General features: G+C 40.5%; 2 protein-coding genes across 6 annotated transcripts in view; one reads left to right on the top strand and one right to left on the bottom strand.

The window, feature by feature from the left end:
* Window positions 1-8,899, top strand: part of LOC116067669 (histone deacetylase 7-like) — a 42,169-nt gene extending 33,270 nt beyond the window's left edge. For 3 of the 5 annotated variants that reach the window (XM_031324151.2, XM_031324141.2, XM_031324166.2), the window contains 5 exons: window positions 3,005-3,123; window positions 3,719-3,852; window positions 3,941-4,025; window positions 6,249-6,396; window positions 6,494-8,899. In XM_031324151.2, coding sequence (XP_031180011.1) covers window positions 3,005-3,123; window positions 3,719-3,852; window positions 3,941-4,025; window positions 6,249-6,396; window positions 6,494-6,542 — 535 coding nt within the window. In that variant the 3' untranslated portion in view covers window positions 6,543-8,899. The remainder of the gene's footprint in view (window positions 1-3,004; window positions 3,124-3,718; window positions 3,853-3,940; window positions 4,026-6,248; window positions 6,397-6,493) is intronic. The other 2 variants (XM_031324175.2, XM_031324159.2) reach the window with 2 other exon arrangements.
* Window positions 8,900-8,987: 88 nt separating this feature from the next.
* LOC116067689 (twist-related protein 2-like) lies at window positions 8,988-16,169 on the bottom strand. The gene is made up of 2 exons (XM_031324188.2): window positions 14,978-16,169; window positions 8,988-10,079 (listed from the first exon to the last, which is right to left on the bottom strand). The coding sequence occupies exon 1, from the start codon at window positions 15,890-15,892 to the stop codon at window positions 15,320-15,322; it is 573 nt and encodes a 190-aa protein (XP_031180048.1). The 5' UTR covers window positions 15,893-16,169; the 3' UTR covers window positions 8,988-10,079; window positions 14,978-15,319.
* Window positions 16,170-16,646: the final 477 nt, after the last annotated feature.

Here is a 16,646-nt window from a genome sequence, read left to right as displayed (position 1 = left end):
TACAAATTTGATATACTTGCATACATCTAGGCCGTCATAAGTTTCAGTTTGTGACACTGCTTTCAATCAAATGTGTTACTTCATTGTCAAGGTTGTTGTTTACATCACCTCAGGTACTGTTTGCTGTCAGTGCTGTACCAGGATGTTGGAAAGCTAGTTTAGCTAATAACAAAACCAGGTTTACAATGACAGAATGGCAGAAACCAGCCAGGTCAAGAAAAGATAGAAAGCATATTATTTAAATTTTTTTTTTATTTGGATTGAAGTGCGTGCGCCAGGAGGACAAACAATAAGCCATTATTTCTCCTCCTGGTTGAAGCCCACTGGAATGCAACACCTTTTTAATGGTGTATTATCATGCAATTATACTGTAATGCTGGATCATGTTTACTGCGATGAATGACCTGTAGTATCTCAAGCAGGTTTCATCTCTGAGTCCTGATCTCCCCTAAAAAATGGTTGGCAGTAATCAATGTCTACACACTTTGTATTAAATGGACAAAACGTTGATATGGTTTTTGCAATGATATAAGCCACAACTTTCCATTGATTGTTGAGCGAAAAAAAACATTCAGAGATGTGTTAGTGAAACTCACCTTTGCTCTTACCACAATTTTCATTTCATTCAAGCTATTTTTCCTGAATGAATTTACTTTGCTTTTGCTCTGCACTGTGACAAACTCTGTCAGAAACACTGGCTGGCCACTAGATGATTAAACATTATGTGAGCTCTACACGGTTCTGCATGCAGCAGACACAGTGTGTGGGCCCCTCGTCAAAGGAAAGATGCTAATGAGCTAACCCATACTGGTAAAAATCCATAGAGCCAATAGGCAGGCTCGGAAACACTAAGTCCAGTGTTTACTGGAGCTCTGGATGCTTATTAAGAAACAAATGGTCTTTTCCTGAGCAGGCGTCTGGTTTGGGTATTTTTCATCCAGTTTGGTAAATGGCAAGTGTTTTCATGTGTAAAACCTCCTCAGTTAACCACACTGTAGTATTGTACCATATTGTGTGTTACCCCAAGAAACTTTGCCCTGAATCAAAGCTCTGTGGAGAAAGAATGTCCTGGTGGTCCAGTGGTTTGAGGTACATACCATGTAGCTGTGATGTCCGGGGTGGATATCCGGCCAAAGACCTTTGTTGCAAGTCATCATGGGGAACAACCCCATATTTGCTGCCACTGTCAACTATCAAATTAAGGCAAAAAAAAAACACAATAATGGGAAAAATGTCATTTGGGTTTGCAACTGCAGCAAGATAATCAAGATGTTTAAAAAGCAAAATACATGAAGCGGCACAGAAGGGATTTTTGTAAAAACATATGCTACAAACATTTTTCAGTGGACTTTGCCACCATTCTGTGGATTAACTTGTGCAAATAAAAGCATAACACGCTATGCAGACAAAATTTAATGCATCATGAATTCATGTTTATGCAATTAAGTATCTAGCCTGGTGCCAGTTCTGTAATTCAATTTAAATACATGATTTAGACGACGGGATGTTCCAAACTCTGTGTTTCTCTTCAGGATGGAACAGAAAACTAGCGGTTGTTGATGATGTGTGTCTCTGGGGTGTGTGTCAGTGACAGGGGAAATATTGTGGTCGAGAGTGGCGGTAGGACTCTAGTACAATCAAGAGAAAGCTCAGCTGCGTTGAGATTAAGTGTCATGACATAGTGTGTGTGTGTGTGTGTGTGTGTGTGTGTGTGTATGTGTGTATGTGTGGAGGATTACTAAGGTGGTCAGAATTTAAGGGCAGTCTAATCACCGGTAGCACAGCACACACACACACACACACACGTAATGGCCAGTTTCAAAGAAAGAGCATACGTATGTATATATTTTGGCTTGTGCATAGCATGTATGTGTGGATGCACATATTTTCATGTGCTTTTCTCAGTGGCTACTTATGAATGACAAACTATGGAGGAGAGGAAAGCAGAAGAGAGAGAAGAAGTGGGGGGTGCATTGTTAGGGAATCCAAAGGCGGCGTAATTAGGCCCAATGGATCCCAGATGGCTGGCTGTCAGTGACGTGAGAAGAGGGACGAGCTCCTAATAGGAACCAGACGCACACAAACGCCTTTGAACTGCCGCTGAGAGAGAGAGAGTGAGAGAGAGAGAGAGAGAGAGAATCAAACGCGGCATGGGCCATGCGCTCTTGCTAAATAACTGGCAGCGGGAGACGAGAGGAAGTGAGGAGGAGAGCATAGAGGCAAGGAAAGTGGTCTCCCCTGAGTAGAGTATACAGTATGTGGGCATCTCAGTCCAGATATGTCAAGGGTCTCATTTTTATCTGCTTGTGTCACTCACAAAAACAGAAATTGTTCAGTGTTTGCCACCTGCCTAAATATGCTTTACTTTGACCGTTTTCTAATTTTTATATATCCTGGAAAGTTTTTCAGAGCGCTCATGCTTCCTTTTTTTCAGAAGTGTTCTGCTTCACATTTAAACAGTTGCACACATTCACACCTGGGAGCTAGCCCACCTTCTAGTGTTGGCCACTTACCAGGAGTGGATTGAGAAAAGAGATCAAGCGCTTGGAACATGGCCTTTGATAAATTATCTTTCATCATTTTCAAATGGATGGAGTTTTCAATGAAGTAAATGTTTGCAGTTAACAATCCAGAAAAGTATTTCATTGTACAAGTGTTCCAGTCGCAAATCAATCACCTCAACTCTGCAGTGATTTCAGTTTGATGTTGTTTTTTGTACATTACAGGCAACTTAAATTACTTTATTACTATACAGTAACTAATCTGTTACAGTCTATTCTAATGTTAAACAACCCCTCAAAGATTTCCCCTCTCACATTATTTCTTCTATTCACTGTTCCAAGTATTCTTTTTTTTCTTTTTACAAATTATGAACACCTGTTGAAAGCATGATTTCTTATATGTACTATCTAATTTCAGCGAGGCCAGAGGGCTTGCATGAATGTAACGTACCATACAGCATTTGGTTCACAGCATGATCGTTGTTTCCTCTCTTCCTCCTCAGAGCCGTGGTGATGCCCATTGCCCACGAGTTTTCCCCTGATGTGGTGCTGGTGTCAGCTGGCTTTGATGCTGTCGAAGGACACGTGTCATCACTTGGAGGCTACAAAGTCACAGCCAAGTGTAAGCCTCAATCAGCACCTCATTCTAATACAGCACACATTCACGTTACAGTAACATACTCTTACACACACATAGGGACATATATATGAATCAGTGTTAACATCACACAAAGTGCAGTCTAAAATCCAATCATACTTATTTATACATATCTGTAATGATTTCTCTGGTGTTGAAAGTGTGTCTTAGTTTCCTGAGGGACCTCTTCCTCAGATGAACCTGATTTTGTTTTTATTTCATTTTTTACCTCTGTTAATAGTTAATATGAAGTTGTCCTGCATTTTATGTTAATATCCTTATTTTGAATGCAGGATAATAATAAAAATGTTTAGAGCAATGTAGATGAGCACTGATCTAAATAGAAATGAAGGGCATCTATAAGTTAGGGAGCACTGCTCTGAACTATAGATGGTCACCGACACTGAAGACATCCTTTAATCTTGTTAATCAAGTCATTATCTGACTTAACCTGTGTGTGTGTGTGTGTGTGTGTGTGTGTGTGTGTGTGTGTGTGTGTGTGTGTGTGTGTGTGTGTGTGTGTGTGTGTGTGTGTGTGTGTGTGTGTGTGTGTGTGTGTGTTGTTGTTGTTCTCTACTAGGTTTTGGCTTCCTGACCCGTCAGCTGATGTCACTGGCCGGGGGTCGGGTGGTCCTGGCTCTGGAGGGGGGACATGACCTCAAGGCCATCTGTGATGCCTCTGAATCCTGTGTCAGCGCCTTGCTAGGCATGGAGGTGAGGTGTGTGTGTGTGTGTGTGTGTGTGTGTTTCTGGAGAAATATACAGTGTGTTTTATCAAACTACTTACTCTTTTGTGTCCCAGGTGGAGCCTCTGTCCCAGTCCGTGTTGGACCAGAAGCCTTGTGAAAATGCTGTCCAGTCACTGCAGCGAGTCATCCAGGTTCAGGGTGAGAACTGACACCTCAACACAACACAACCTGTATGATTCAGAGCCCTCAGCAGCACGTCACTCAGAGGGTTTGCAACACTGTGAAAAATATATGCATAGGCTACACATTTTTGAGTGTTTTCTGTTGTGATGGGTCGTGGGTGCATCAACAAATAAATCCGCCACATGTTAACACACACAGTTTCTCGTCCTATATGCCTGTAGGCCAATGGAGTGAAAAAAATAAGAATTGTATTAAAAACAACCTAACACTAATGTTTAAAAATAAATGTTAAGTAAATGAAAACATGTTACACGTGCAGATTGCACCAGCAGAAAAGCCCTCCATGTTTTTTAGTAAATTAATATTATTATAATACTATTCACTTGTATTTCCACCTGAGCAGACCAACTCGATGGCACAGACGCACACTGACACCTCTTCAAAACCATGTGTAATACTGTATTCCGCACAGTGTGGACACCTTCATTAATTATTTAAATCCTCCGACAGGACACTGGGATTTAACTGTTAATGGACCTTGTGCAGCGAGCTGTTCTGAAAGATTCAGAGTTTATATATTGAGATTGTTTGTAGAATAGCAGCAGACTATTAAATCTCCAAACCCTATGTTTTGTTATTTTGTCTCAATATTTTAGTGTACTGTATTTTTTACTCTTCAAGTCATTTTTATTTATATAGCACCAACTCACAACATAATCTTATCTCATGACACTTTTCATATAGAGTAGGTCTTGACCATACTCTTTTAAGGACATAAGGCATAAATTAGGTTTTTCAAAATGGAGAGGAGGAGCAGAACCGCAGAGTTCAGAATTTATTATTTTGCCTATATTAACTGTACAGATTTACAGAATTACTGCAGAAGCACAGGTTCCTACACCAGTTGCATGTTCACGATCTGTCACATTTCCTGTGTTGCTCCTTACCTTTCAAAATTCAAACATGAAAATCATTTTTACAATATAGATAAATAGAAAATAATTTGCTGATTTTTGCTTCCTGGTGTTGGCTGAAATACATGCATTAAGTTGAAGATGAGATCAAAGAAATACACCTGTTATGTTGCACCAGATAATAGTCACACCACGTCATACCATGTTCACCACCTGAAACATGAAAGGACTTCAAGTACTTTTTTTTTTAATATAGCTGCAAATGACAGATATCTTAGAGTGAACAACATAATACAGTTACACATTATAATTACAGGGATTTTAATGTCAACATTTCAGGGTGTCCAAAATTCTGCATTTGAAATGAAAACTTCTGCTTTGCAACCTTGCTTCTGCTACTTTTGTTTTATTTTACATTACAAACATTTTCAGTTTAATGAAGACAAACAATCTATTGAATATTTGTCAAGTTAGGGGAACATTTTTTAATTCTCAATCCACTTTTCTATTTTTAAAATTCCATCAGTTACAATGAACAGAAAATAATTCAGTTTCTATTTCTACAAGCTGTAGACTGTTTATTTTGCTTTTCCATACTCTTTAACTTTGGTCTCTTTATTTCTCCACACAGCACTCTTTCTCCCTCCATCTCTTCATCCCTCCTGCTCACTGGCCACCTCTCCTCCTTTACATCCCTGTCTCCCATCCCTCCCTCCAGCCGTCCCACACACACACAGACAGACGCACACACACACACGGCCGCCCTGGCTCCAATTATCTTCAAACACTTCTCTGGCACACGACCTTCGCAACATCCCCTCCTGATTGCACACAAATGTTATCCCAACCAAATTAGATTAATTAAAAATATTTGCAAAGCCACAAGAATGTTAAGCCCATAATTTTGGCCCGGGGTGAAATATGTGCGAATTGCATGCACAGCCAGAACACACACGCTCATAGACGAACACATTTGCAGACACTGATTGATTTGACTTCCACTGTGTGTCACAGGACTCAAGTCTGGAGACCCTGAGAGAACACATTGAATTTGAGTTTACATTTCTGAAATTATCAACATGGGTATTTGGACCCCAGGCTGTTTATAAGACAGGCAATGCTTATATTCAGATCAAACAGCTACAACTGGTGGATCAAACACCATGTACTGCTTCTTAATAATGCAGTGCAGGCACTTTCCCTCAAGGAAGGCAGCATTCTGAATGAAAACAACACTGGAATACCAACAACTGAGGCCATTAATCTTTCTCTCTTTCTCCTCCCTTCCTCCTCTCCCTCTTTTTCATCTCCTGGCTTCCTGCAGGTGAGTACTGGCAGAGTGTGAAGGATTCGGCCGCCACAGTGGATCTGACCTACCTGCAGGCGCAAAGACGGCGGCTGAGACGAGACTCGGACAGTGAGGCCGTCAGCGCCATCGCTTCGCTGTCGATGGGAGCGATCGCCTCTGACAAGTAGGGACGACATTGTATTCAATATCTTCTGCTTTAGCGACTTTACAATACCACACTTTATGTATCATACGATCTTTGTCTTTTCTCATTCATTAAGAAAACAGACACGGCCAGAAAAACTGACAGAGAAAGGTGATTCTCTCTGAGGAAAGAGTATCCTGACTGCTGCGTTCAGCCAAGTCTATGGAATCAAGCACACACACACACACACACACACACACACACACACACACACACACACACACAGACAAAGCTACAGTAAGCATTTGGACCATCACTGGAAGCAGATGTCCTAATCAGTTCGACCACTGTATTCATCACCTCACAAAAACTCCTCCACCAGTATAACTAGTGGCTGCAGTCTGATTCAAACACACTGAGCAACAACATTCACCTGGGAAACATTCATACTCTCATGACGCCTCGACAGGCTTTTCCTGGTTATTAAACTGAGAAGAAGTGGAAAATTCATGAAGGATCTTCACTCTCTTGTAGCAGTGGCATGAACACACACTTGACAAAACACAGCTCTGCAACTTTAAACATTCACCTTGTAAATGACTCCCACAAGACCTGCGAGAGACTCCTCGCACTGTTGAAACCTTGAAGGCGGGGTCAAAGGTCACCTGGGCGTGCTGGAGCCAATCACTCTGAGCGGAAGGAGTCGTCCCTGCAGGACGTGCCGGTGAAGGAGAGCAGATATATCCTCCGCGTCCCACTATGATGATGTCATTTGTCTGAATGTGACAGCCATCCACTGAAGGAAAAAAAAAAAAACCCAGGAGCTTCTGAGCGTTTTGCACTGCACCGTTCTGTAATGTGAACTTGACAAGATGGAGGAGACGCAGCCACATCGGCCATGTTGACAATCACAACATCTTGTTCGTTCGTGTTTTTATTTCAATATTCTTTCATTTGACATTTGGCACACACGTTTGTGAATGTCAGCAGCAGATTTTTGTTGTTGTTTAAGAATCCAGTAAGAGTGAAGCTACAGTGACGTCTGAGATACATATGTTTCATATTGTTTTGAATGTCTACATATTTTCTTAAATCGTCTTTTTTCTCTTTTTCTTGGCCTGTCAGTGGAGCACATGCAGCAAGACTCTATATGGCTGCAGTTATTGTTATGGCTCCCCGGCAGATAAAAGAAGACACAGCAGTCTTTGATGAAGTGCATCTTAAAAGCGTAGACATACTGTAGATGAAGAGCTAATACCTCTAGTCATTGGAGTATCAATATCAGGGGAGAAAGAGGTTCTTTACACATCAGCAAAGACAGAACTCACCCATGATGCTTCAGTGCAGCGTGACCACTCAGAAATGATTGTATATGTGACAATGCAGATCAAATTTTGGATGAGACCAATCCAAAGACTTCATGACAATCCCACACTTAAAGTGCACTTCCATTGCCCTCAGGATTCGAGGATCACAATGACTTGGGTCTTAAAATCTGAACTTTGATAATGTTTGTTAAGTGGACCAGTGTTTCTACCTGTGGATGAGCATTCCTGCTGTACTTTGTAAATTTATTTTAAACTTTAATTTTATTCATAACAAAGACAAACGGATGTGTACTTTGTTCATCATCGACGTAGCAGCGTTCTGTTTACCGTCAGCAGCGGGGATGTTTTGCTCCCCGGACCAAACAACGACATTTTAGCAGTTATGATGGAGCAATAATACTGAGATAGTTGAATATCCACACAGTGCAATTGGACACAGGTTAAGCGCAACCAAAGTTTATGAGAACAATGTGCCGTCCCAGGACTGGCATGGCTTAAAGAACTTCAAAGACTTTGAAAAGTTTGTGAATGTTTCTTTTTTCTATCCAAACAGCACAAAAAGCACAGGACGGATATATAAACAAATTCATTTCTTAAAAAAAAAACAAAAAAAAACCTTTTATTTAGATTATGTGTCTTTGAAGTGCTCTTTGTATGTCTAACACAATTTTGACGGTGCTATGGATTATTCCTTTTTAAGTGCAGTACGTTTGCCAACGTACCTTTCTTTCTTTACGTTGAATTGTGAACGCAACTCAAAACCTGTCAAATCTTTGTTAATGTAATGAAAATGTGAAAATGAAGGACGGTGAGTTTCAACTCCATATCTGTAGGACAGTCCGAGTGTAGCTTTGCATAGTTTTACGAGAACATTCATGACAGTGAGCTGACATATCTGATGTCTTATCCTTTGTCTTAATCATGCAAATGACTTATTTTTGTATTTGATCTAAAAAAATGTACGTACTTAGAGACCAAATTTTCAGCCTGTGTGCCTTGGAGTATCATGCTGACCAACCTGTGTGAAGGTAGCCTTAACAAACTGGATCTTAGTTAAGACTGCAGGCAAAGTCCAGTTTTTTCTTAACTGACTCTCTGACTTATATCTGTACAGTGTACATAATGACTTTGTTTTGTGTTTTTGTCTGCCTTTGTCTTTTCTACTATTTTTGTTTCCAAAAGAAATCCTTAATAAAGGTAAATTACCAAATTCACCGCGGCTTCCTCTCATATCTGAACTACTACTGAATGCTGACACGCCATGCATTATCCCTTTGATTATCAAAATATTACAGTCATATACAGCATTTAAAAAAAAGAGTTTTATTGTCCACAGGAGCTGACACAATAAAGATTATCAAAAGCAAATGCAAAACAATACAAAAGAAACATGATCAAACAGTAATTAGACTACTATGGTTTCAAATGAATCCTCCATATTGTGTCTGGAATCACTTCATCATCACTTTGGCGCATTTTACAAGAAACTTTCTGCCTTTATTGTTTGCATTATTCAGTGAAAACGCTCACAGCAAGTTTGCAAAGATATTTCATAAAGCTGCAGGAAATAGACATTAATCAGATTGTCTTGCATTTTAAAATACAACTTTCTGCGACGCTTACTAATAACAGAAAAGCTAAAGTGAAAATAAACAGAAGTGGAATAGTGGCTAAAATGTGATCAGTGGTTTAAGACATTTTCCCATGGGCATTTTTCATTAAAGCCAAGTGTAATGCATGAGCAGAGTTAAAGTAATACAGAGTGCATAGACCGAATTCACAAACAGATACACTTTAAAAAAATGTTTTTAAAATACACAGAAAGCTATCCAGTTACTACAGCACAACAAAGTAGAAGTTCTGCGTCAGATTCCTCATGCTCCTCTTTTTCCCACAAGACTGGGCTTTGAGAGCCAGAGCGATTAGCTTATTAGCATTTTAGCTGTAAACATTCATTGGCTGTGACCGCCCTCTAACCATCACTGTGCCATTATCATTAGTCATCTTAAAGTCTGTCTGGCAGTGAGTCATCCGATGTGAAGAGTCGGGTGGATGATGGTTATCACGGTGTTACCCAAGGCACTCGAACCAGCAGCCATTTTGTTTCATTGTCAACGCAGGCCAGCTGTTTGTTGTTTTTGTTTCCTCTTCTTTTCATCATTCATCAAATGTTCAGCACTTGACTGTCATGTCCTCACCAGTGTTTCAGAAACACAGGACTGTTAGAGTCAAGCTGCAAGAGTACATCTCAGTGTCATGAGTCGAGCATGTGTCCAGAGAAAGAGAAAAAGGTTTTTTGAAAGAAAAAAAAAATTGGGGGGGGTTGTCTTGTGAGGCAGGAACATATTTCTTCTTTGAGTGTAGAGTGTAGAGAATTTTCCATTTGTCGGTTTTCTGAAGAGATAAGAAACACAGAGATTAGGTAACATTATAAGTAGCATATTCAAGATAAGAAGACATGTCATACATGTGTGTCATTCTGAATCATATTTCTGCAAAAAAAAAAAAAAAGTCTTAAGATGTGTGTTGAGGTTATAAAATGTGTGTACAAACAAACACTTCTGTTTAGTGGAAAGTGGAAAAATCCCTACAGCTCCTTTAACTTCTCTCTTGTTTTAACAAGCAAACATTTCATCTGGAGCGTTCTCAGTTCACCCTAATTACAGTGTGTCTTTCCACCCTTCAAGAAAGACACACAGAGAGAAGAAGTCAGAAAGAGTTAGACGTATGTTTGTGGGTGTCAGCCCGTCACATGACTTTCATTATGCCATAAAATGTGTAAACTGTAATATAAAAGCTTGTATTTTGTCATGTAATGTAAGTGTTTGCATTTGCTTTTATCTTGTATAAACAAAAGTTACTTTTGAAGCTGACAATTATCTGTCTTGTTTTTCAATATTCAAAGTTACAATCCTTAAGATTTTAATAAAATCAAACCCTGTGTTTGATACTGCTTGTGGTCTGCAATTTTTCTGCAATAGTATGATTTATGTACTGTACATTCAGTAATTATCTCTCTATATCGTAGTTTTTATTGGTAGTGGCGGACTGCACCACTCAGTGAGATTTAGATGCCTACCTAAGCACGGGAGATTCACAGAAAACAATCGTTGAAGAAAAACATTTAAATGTGCTTCTGGAGTATTTTTGGGAGCATTTACATTTTTCATTTGACTACTTTTTTATATTATTATTTAAACTTTTATTTTAAATCACACATAACCCTTTTTGTTTCTGTGAATTGTGTGTGTAAATGACAGATCCTGATGCATTTTGGACCCAAGTTATGCTGCGTTTGGTTGCCTACGTGTCAAACCAGAAGTCAGTCCTCCATAACTCTCTAACCCTGCAGCTGTCTGAGCAAGGCCAACACACATGCAAATACACAAGCACATATGCATGCAGCAGTCAAATGCACACACAGTAATACACACGCACACACACACACACACACACACACAACCCTCCCACCTGTGCTCGGCTCACAGTTTGGCTCTCTAAAAATAAAGATGACTATCAGAAGCCACAACTTCTGGATGAGACTTTTAAAACACAGATGAGCCGCAGAGGACTTTACATCTGGTCCCAGATCAGTCCGGAGTGAAAGCCAGATATTTAATATGCCCAGCAGAGCATCCAACAGCTGGTCAGTCCAAACTGTAAAACACACACACACACACACACACACACACACACACACAGACGCAACAAAGCCAGGAGTTTCCGGCAGAGGAAAGATCAGTGACAGGCATTTTGATTATAGTATAAACAGAAAGGAGAGTATTGTTTTTTTCCAACTCAAACAGAACAATCCTCTCATTCTGAAAGTTTCATCCTGAGCCAGACACCCACATGTCTTAAAATCATGCTCATCAAAATGTACAAATATGTCCGCTGGGCGTTCATGTTCGTGTGTGTGTGTGTGTGTGTGTGTGTGTGTGTGTGTGTGTGTGTGTGTGTGTGTGTGTGTGTGTGTGTGTGTGTGTGTGTGTGTGTGTGTGTGTGTGTGTGCATGCTATAGACTATCAAGGTTCACAGTGACAGTACAAAATATTAGGGATATGTTTCATGTAGTATACACATGGTGTAAAACCAGGTTAAATCAATTATCCAGTTGTTGTTGTTTTTTGGAGAAAAAAAAACTATGTTGGGTGGACAAAATACAAAAACACCTTCAACAAGGAACTCCAACCCAATACATCGCCATGAATTACAGCCTCAACTCACATAACATGGAACATTATACACTTTAACATATTGTCAAGTTTACAATTATTTTGTCCACCCTCTACATACCACCCACCATGGAGGGGATGTGGATCAAGAAAAGCAGGATTTTTAAGCTTGCAGAAAACTTAAAAAGAGGCTGCAACTTTACTTTTTGGATGACATCCTTGATATTCTCTGTGGGTATTTACATATAGAAGTGACTATACTACATGTCATTAGACGCATGTATACATACTGTTTTAAATTACACCACACAGGGACACAGACACACGCACACACACACATGCTGTCTTTGATGTATCTCAGACTCTTTCTAACCTCATCATCTTTCCTAAACTTAGACGTTCTGGTCAGTTTCAGGCCTTGAATTTCTAGCACTTTCTCCACTTATTTCTCCCCTGCTGAGCTGATGATAACAGGCAGAGCAGGCAAAGTGGTAGGTAATAACTACCACGCTGCGTTCAAGGACGCTCCACTGAGTGGAGACCTCGACGTCCGCTGCTGGAACCACTGGAGGTTTGATAATAACGCGGAGTGGAACACCTGCAGTGTGCACATGGCTGGGGGCTGCATGTGTGTGTCTGGACAGTGTAATGTATATATGTTGTTTGTAGCCTGTGTAGTAGTACTTGTAGTATTATTTGTGATTCCTGCACAGTGAATAGCTTGAAACTCTGTGAGAATGCATTTATGTCTGTTCAAAGATCTGTGAGTGTATGTGCCTATTTGAAAAGTGTTTACCTTGACCTGTCATCCAGCTGATTAAAAAGTGTGTACTCCTTCAGCACAGCAACACACATTCACCTCTACACAGTCTCTGCACCTCGTCACATTTCTGCCCCTCGCTCTTTTTTTCGTTTAAGTGCTTATCTTGAATGTTGTCATTTTAATTTGAAGGACTTCCTAGCTGCCTTTTTTGTCCAAAAATAAAAAACTGTAAGTCTTATAAAACTAAAACCAGGAGAGGGGGAAGATTAAATCACCGAAACAACATCTGCAAGTGTATACTAATCTGCAGATGTGTTCACAAGCACACACACACACGCACACACGCACACACGCACACACGCACACACACACACACACACACACACACACACACACACACACACACACACTGCACAGGTAATTAAAGTTCACTACAAACACACACAAACACACACCATTACACAGGCCTGTGTGCCTGACCCTAACCCTGGTATACACACCTTCCTAATACCTCACAACTGTTTCCAATCTAAAGGTTCCTGCTAGTCTGGGCCCCGGCGGGGCCTGATTGCACAATACAAGATCCTGAGGAGAGAGGGCAAGGCTGCAGGGGAGAGAGAGAGAGAGAGAGAGAGAGAGAGAGAGAGAGAGAGAGAGAGAGAGAGAGAGAGAGAGAGAGAGAGAGAGAGAGAGAGATGTGCCTCCACTTATTTCTCCCCACTCTCCCTTTCTTTCCCTCTTTTCATGCTGTACCTGTGCAGGAATCTGGTGTCTGTTAAACTGGTTGAAAAAACCCAGACCCTGTGTGAAGTCGATCCTACAGATTCTGGAGAAAAACATTTGTCTTAAATACATCAGAGGTCTGTCAAACACTAGAGAGTTTAGATTATGATTATGATAATGTGCTGTTAGTTCAGTTTAGTCAAAGTGAAACAACCAAAGTGCTTAAAAATGCTTTCTATGAAACAACGCTCCTAAACCTTTGATTATGTTTAAGTTATTGTATTAATTGTGTTCTTTAATGTTGACTGTTGCCATGACTTCAAGAGAGGTTTGTTCATATATTAGATGTGTTTGGACAGGATTTATAGACATTTCTTTTTTTATTTCTTTTTTTTACGAACATTTTAATACGTTACCTGATTTTAAAATGAATATTTACATTATATATCATTTGTTGACATTTTTTACATTGTTATAATTTAATGTGAAGCATTTTGTATTGTAATCTTACATGAAATATTTTATACAAGCTATATATTACGTGCAAATTAAGTTTAGTTAGATCTGGGTTTTTTTACTTTTGTTATTTATTATTTTTTAAATGACTCTTGACATTGACATCTTGTTTGCAAGAATTGCACCCTGAATGGCAAAATAATTTGCACAAACAGAACACAGAACTAACACTTTATTTGATGGCTTGTTATCTGAGCTACGTCACATTTATTAACTAAATCAGTTTTGTGTAACAAGCCAATAACTAACAGCAACCTTTTATAAAATCAGTAAAATGTCCTAGAACCGTTTTAGTTTTGTGACTGAAGATAATGGATTCAGTACTAGTTTGATAACAAAAAAATATTCACATTCAAATATCAGAATTTGATACATAATTTGTATTAAAATATAACTGACATGGTCTTCCCAAATGTTATTATATAACTTGGAGAACAGCTTTGTATATTTGCATAAAAAAAACATAAAAATGTTCATTGTATATTTTTACACCTGAATGCAAGGCTAAACGAACTTCATAGCTGTACAGTACTGTATGTACACAGAGGCCCAATCAGTTAATGTTGATGCGTTGTAATTTAGTAATCTTAACAGTTTATCTTTCTATTGAAATTTCAATAGTTTATGCGCAGTCATAAATGTGCTTTATAGAACAACTTTGCTTGAAGTTCTTTAGTCTGAATACATCTGTGATCGAGCCTTTTCATAATAATGTATGCTGCATGTCTCACAATGATTCATAACATAAAATGTTTTATTTTATCTTTGCGTCTATTTGAACTGGATACTTTAAGAGGTCTTAACCAGCACAGATTTGTTTAATTCCTGCCTGGGGATTTTGTTTGCAAAGTCCATTTGTGGTATTTATTTGTTGAGGCGAAAGGCTACAAATAATGTACTGAAACACTCTTGAGACTATGTGGAACATAGAAGGAAAGACACATGTGCTGATGACATGGTGAATACAGAAGTGAGTGTACACATGTGCATGTTCGCGTTTGTATGATTTCTGTATGTGTTCATGCTGTGTGTGTGTGTGTGTGTGTGTGTGTGTGTGTGTGTGTGTGTGTGTGTGTGTGTGTGTGTGTGTGTGTGTGTGTGTGTGTTGTCCATACCTGAGGGGCTGCAGTGGAGCGTCTTGTTGCACTGGACTAAACTGTAGGAAAGACAAGGGAGAGCAGTGGAGGTGGAAACAATGGAGGGGAACAGGGTGAAGTGTGAGAGGTTTTAGTTGCAAAGATCCAACTCTGAATGTTAATAATGGTGTAGAGATGGAGTGAACCATTATAGAGCACATAGATAGAGCAGGAATGTATGGAAAGGTTTTAGATGAAAAGGTTAAGATCAGACCAAAAGGGGAAGAAATCAGAGGACAGAAAATGGGGGCAAACACAGACACAGGCAGCGGGGTGGAGATGTGGAAACGAGAGGGTTTAGGAGAGAAGTTCGATGGGATCCTAGTGGCTGGCGGACATGGCCCAGGCCCCCTCCATCCTCCAGACGGAAAAGGCGTAGCTCAGTCTTTCATGGGCCAGGTAGTTGCAGCTGGCCAGCTTGGCGTCCATCTCGTCGCTCTGCAGCACCTGGTAGAGGAAGTCAATGTAGCGTGAGGCCAGCTTCAGGATCTGGATCTTGCTCAGCTTGTCTGAAGGTAGCGTGGGGATGATTTTGCGTAGAGAGGCGAAGGCATCATTCAGGGACTGAGTGCGTTGACGCTCCCGCACATTGGCGATGACGCGCTGAGAGTGGAGGTCCTCAAAGGGTTGATCCAGCCTGGGGCCCAGCGACGTGGGGGCCAACGACACAACTGTCGAAGGGCTTTTCTTCACTTTCTTCGGAACAGACGGCAGCAGGCTGTTGGGGCTGCCGGTGCTGCTCTCCTCTGACTGACAGAGGCTGTCCTTCTTAGGGTAAGGGGAACGTTTTCGATTTCCTGTTTGGAGGGTCTTCTTCGATCCTCTTTCCAGTTCCTCTTCGCTGGCCCCTAGACCTCCTTCGGGGGAGTTGGTGCAGGACACCTCTTCTCTCATTGTACCGTCCACCAACAACCTTTCAACCTCCACTGCAAAGAAAAGACGCTGTGATGCTCTTTTTCAAGCGACAACAAACCTGAACTTGACAAGCTTGTTTAACAAAAGTTTTCTCTCTCGTCAAAGAAAGTTACGGCTTCTGAAGCTCCATCGGATTGGACGTGGCACTGGCTGCCCTGTTTCCTGGTTACCTTGTTAAATTTCTCACTTTCACATTCCCCCTCTCAACCTGGCAGACAGAACAACAACAAACCATCTGACAGGCAGGTCCACCTCCGCCTCTTTTATACCCAAACTCTAACCCGGGGCCTGCGGGCAGTTCTCTTTGGCTAAGCGGACTTCCAGAGGGCGTGGTCCGGCCCGAGCCAAGCAGAGAAGCAGGAAGTGTGCGTTAGCTGGGCGGGCGATAGAGGAAGGGGGTAAGTGGCCCTCTCAGCCAATAAGAAGTGCTGTGTCTAATGTTGCAGGGATGTCTGAGGCTTTATGGGTTCCAGATTTGGGGCTGGAGCGTCAGTCCGTATGCACCCTCATGTCTGCATTCTCGTTCATCAACTCATTATTAGGACATAAATTAATCTAACCCTTATATTTCTGACAGTCATTGATGTAAACTTTAATATTGAATATTTAATATATAGTATTTCTATGAACATACATTCTCAACAGCTATTTTTCTACAACATTAAAGCCATCAATCATGTGCATTGATGCAGCGCTAAAAGTTTTTCACTTTTTCCTTTAACATGGGAACAAG

Source organism: Sander lucioperca, chromosome 6 (genome assembly GCF_008315115.2).
Source record: "Sander lucioperca isolate FBNREF2018 chromosome 6, SLUC_FBN_1.2, whole genome shotgun sequence".
Classification (NCBI taxonomy): Eukaryota; Metazoa; Chordata; class Actinopteri; order Perciformes; family Percidae; genus Sander; species Sander lucioperca.
The sequence above is the reverse complement of the archived record's forward strand: the minus strand, read 5'-3'. Positions and strand labels throughout refer to the sequence as shown.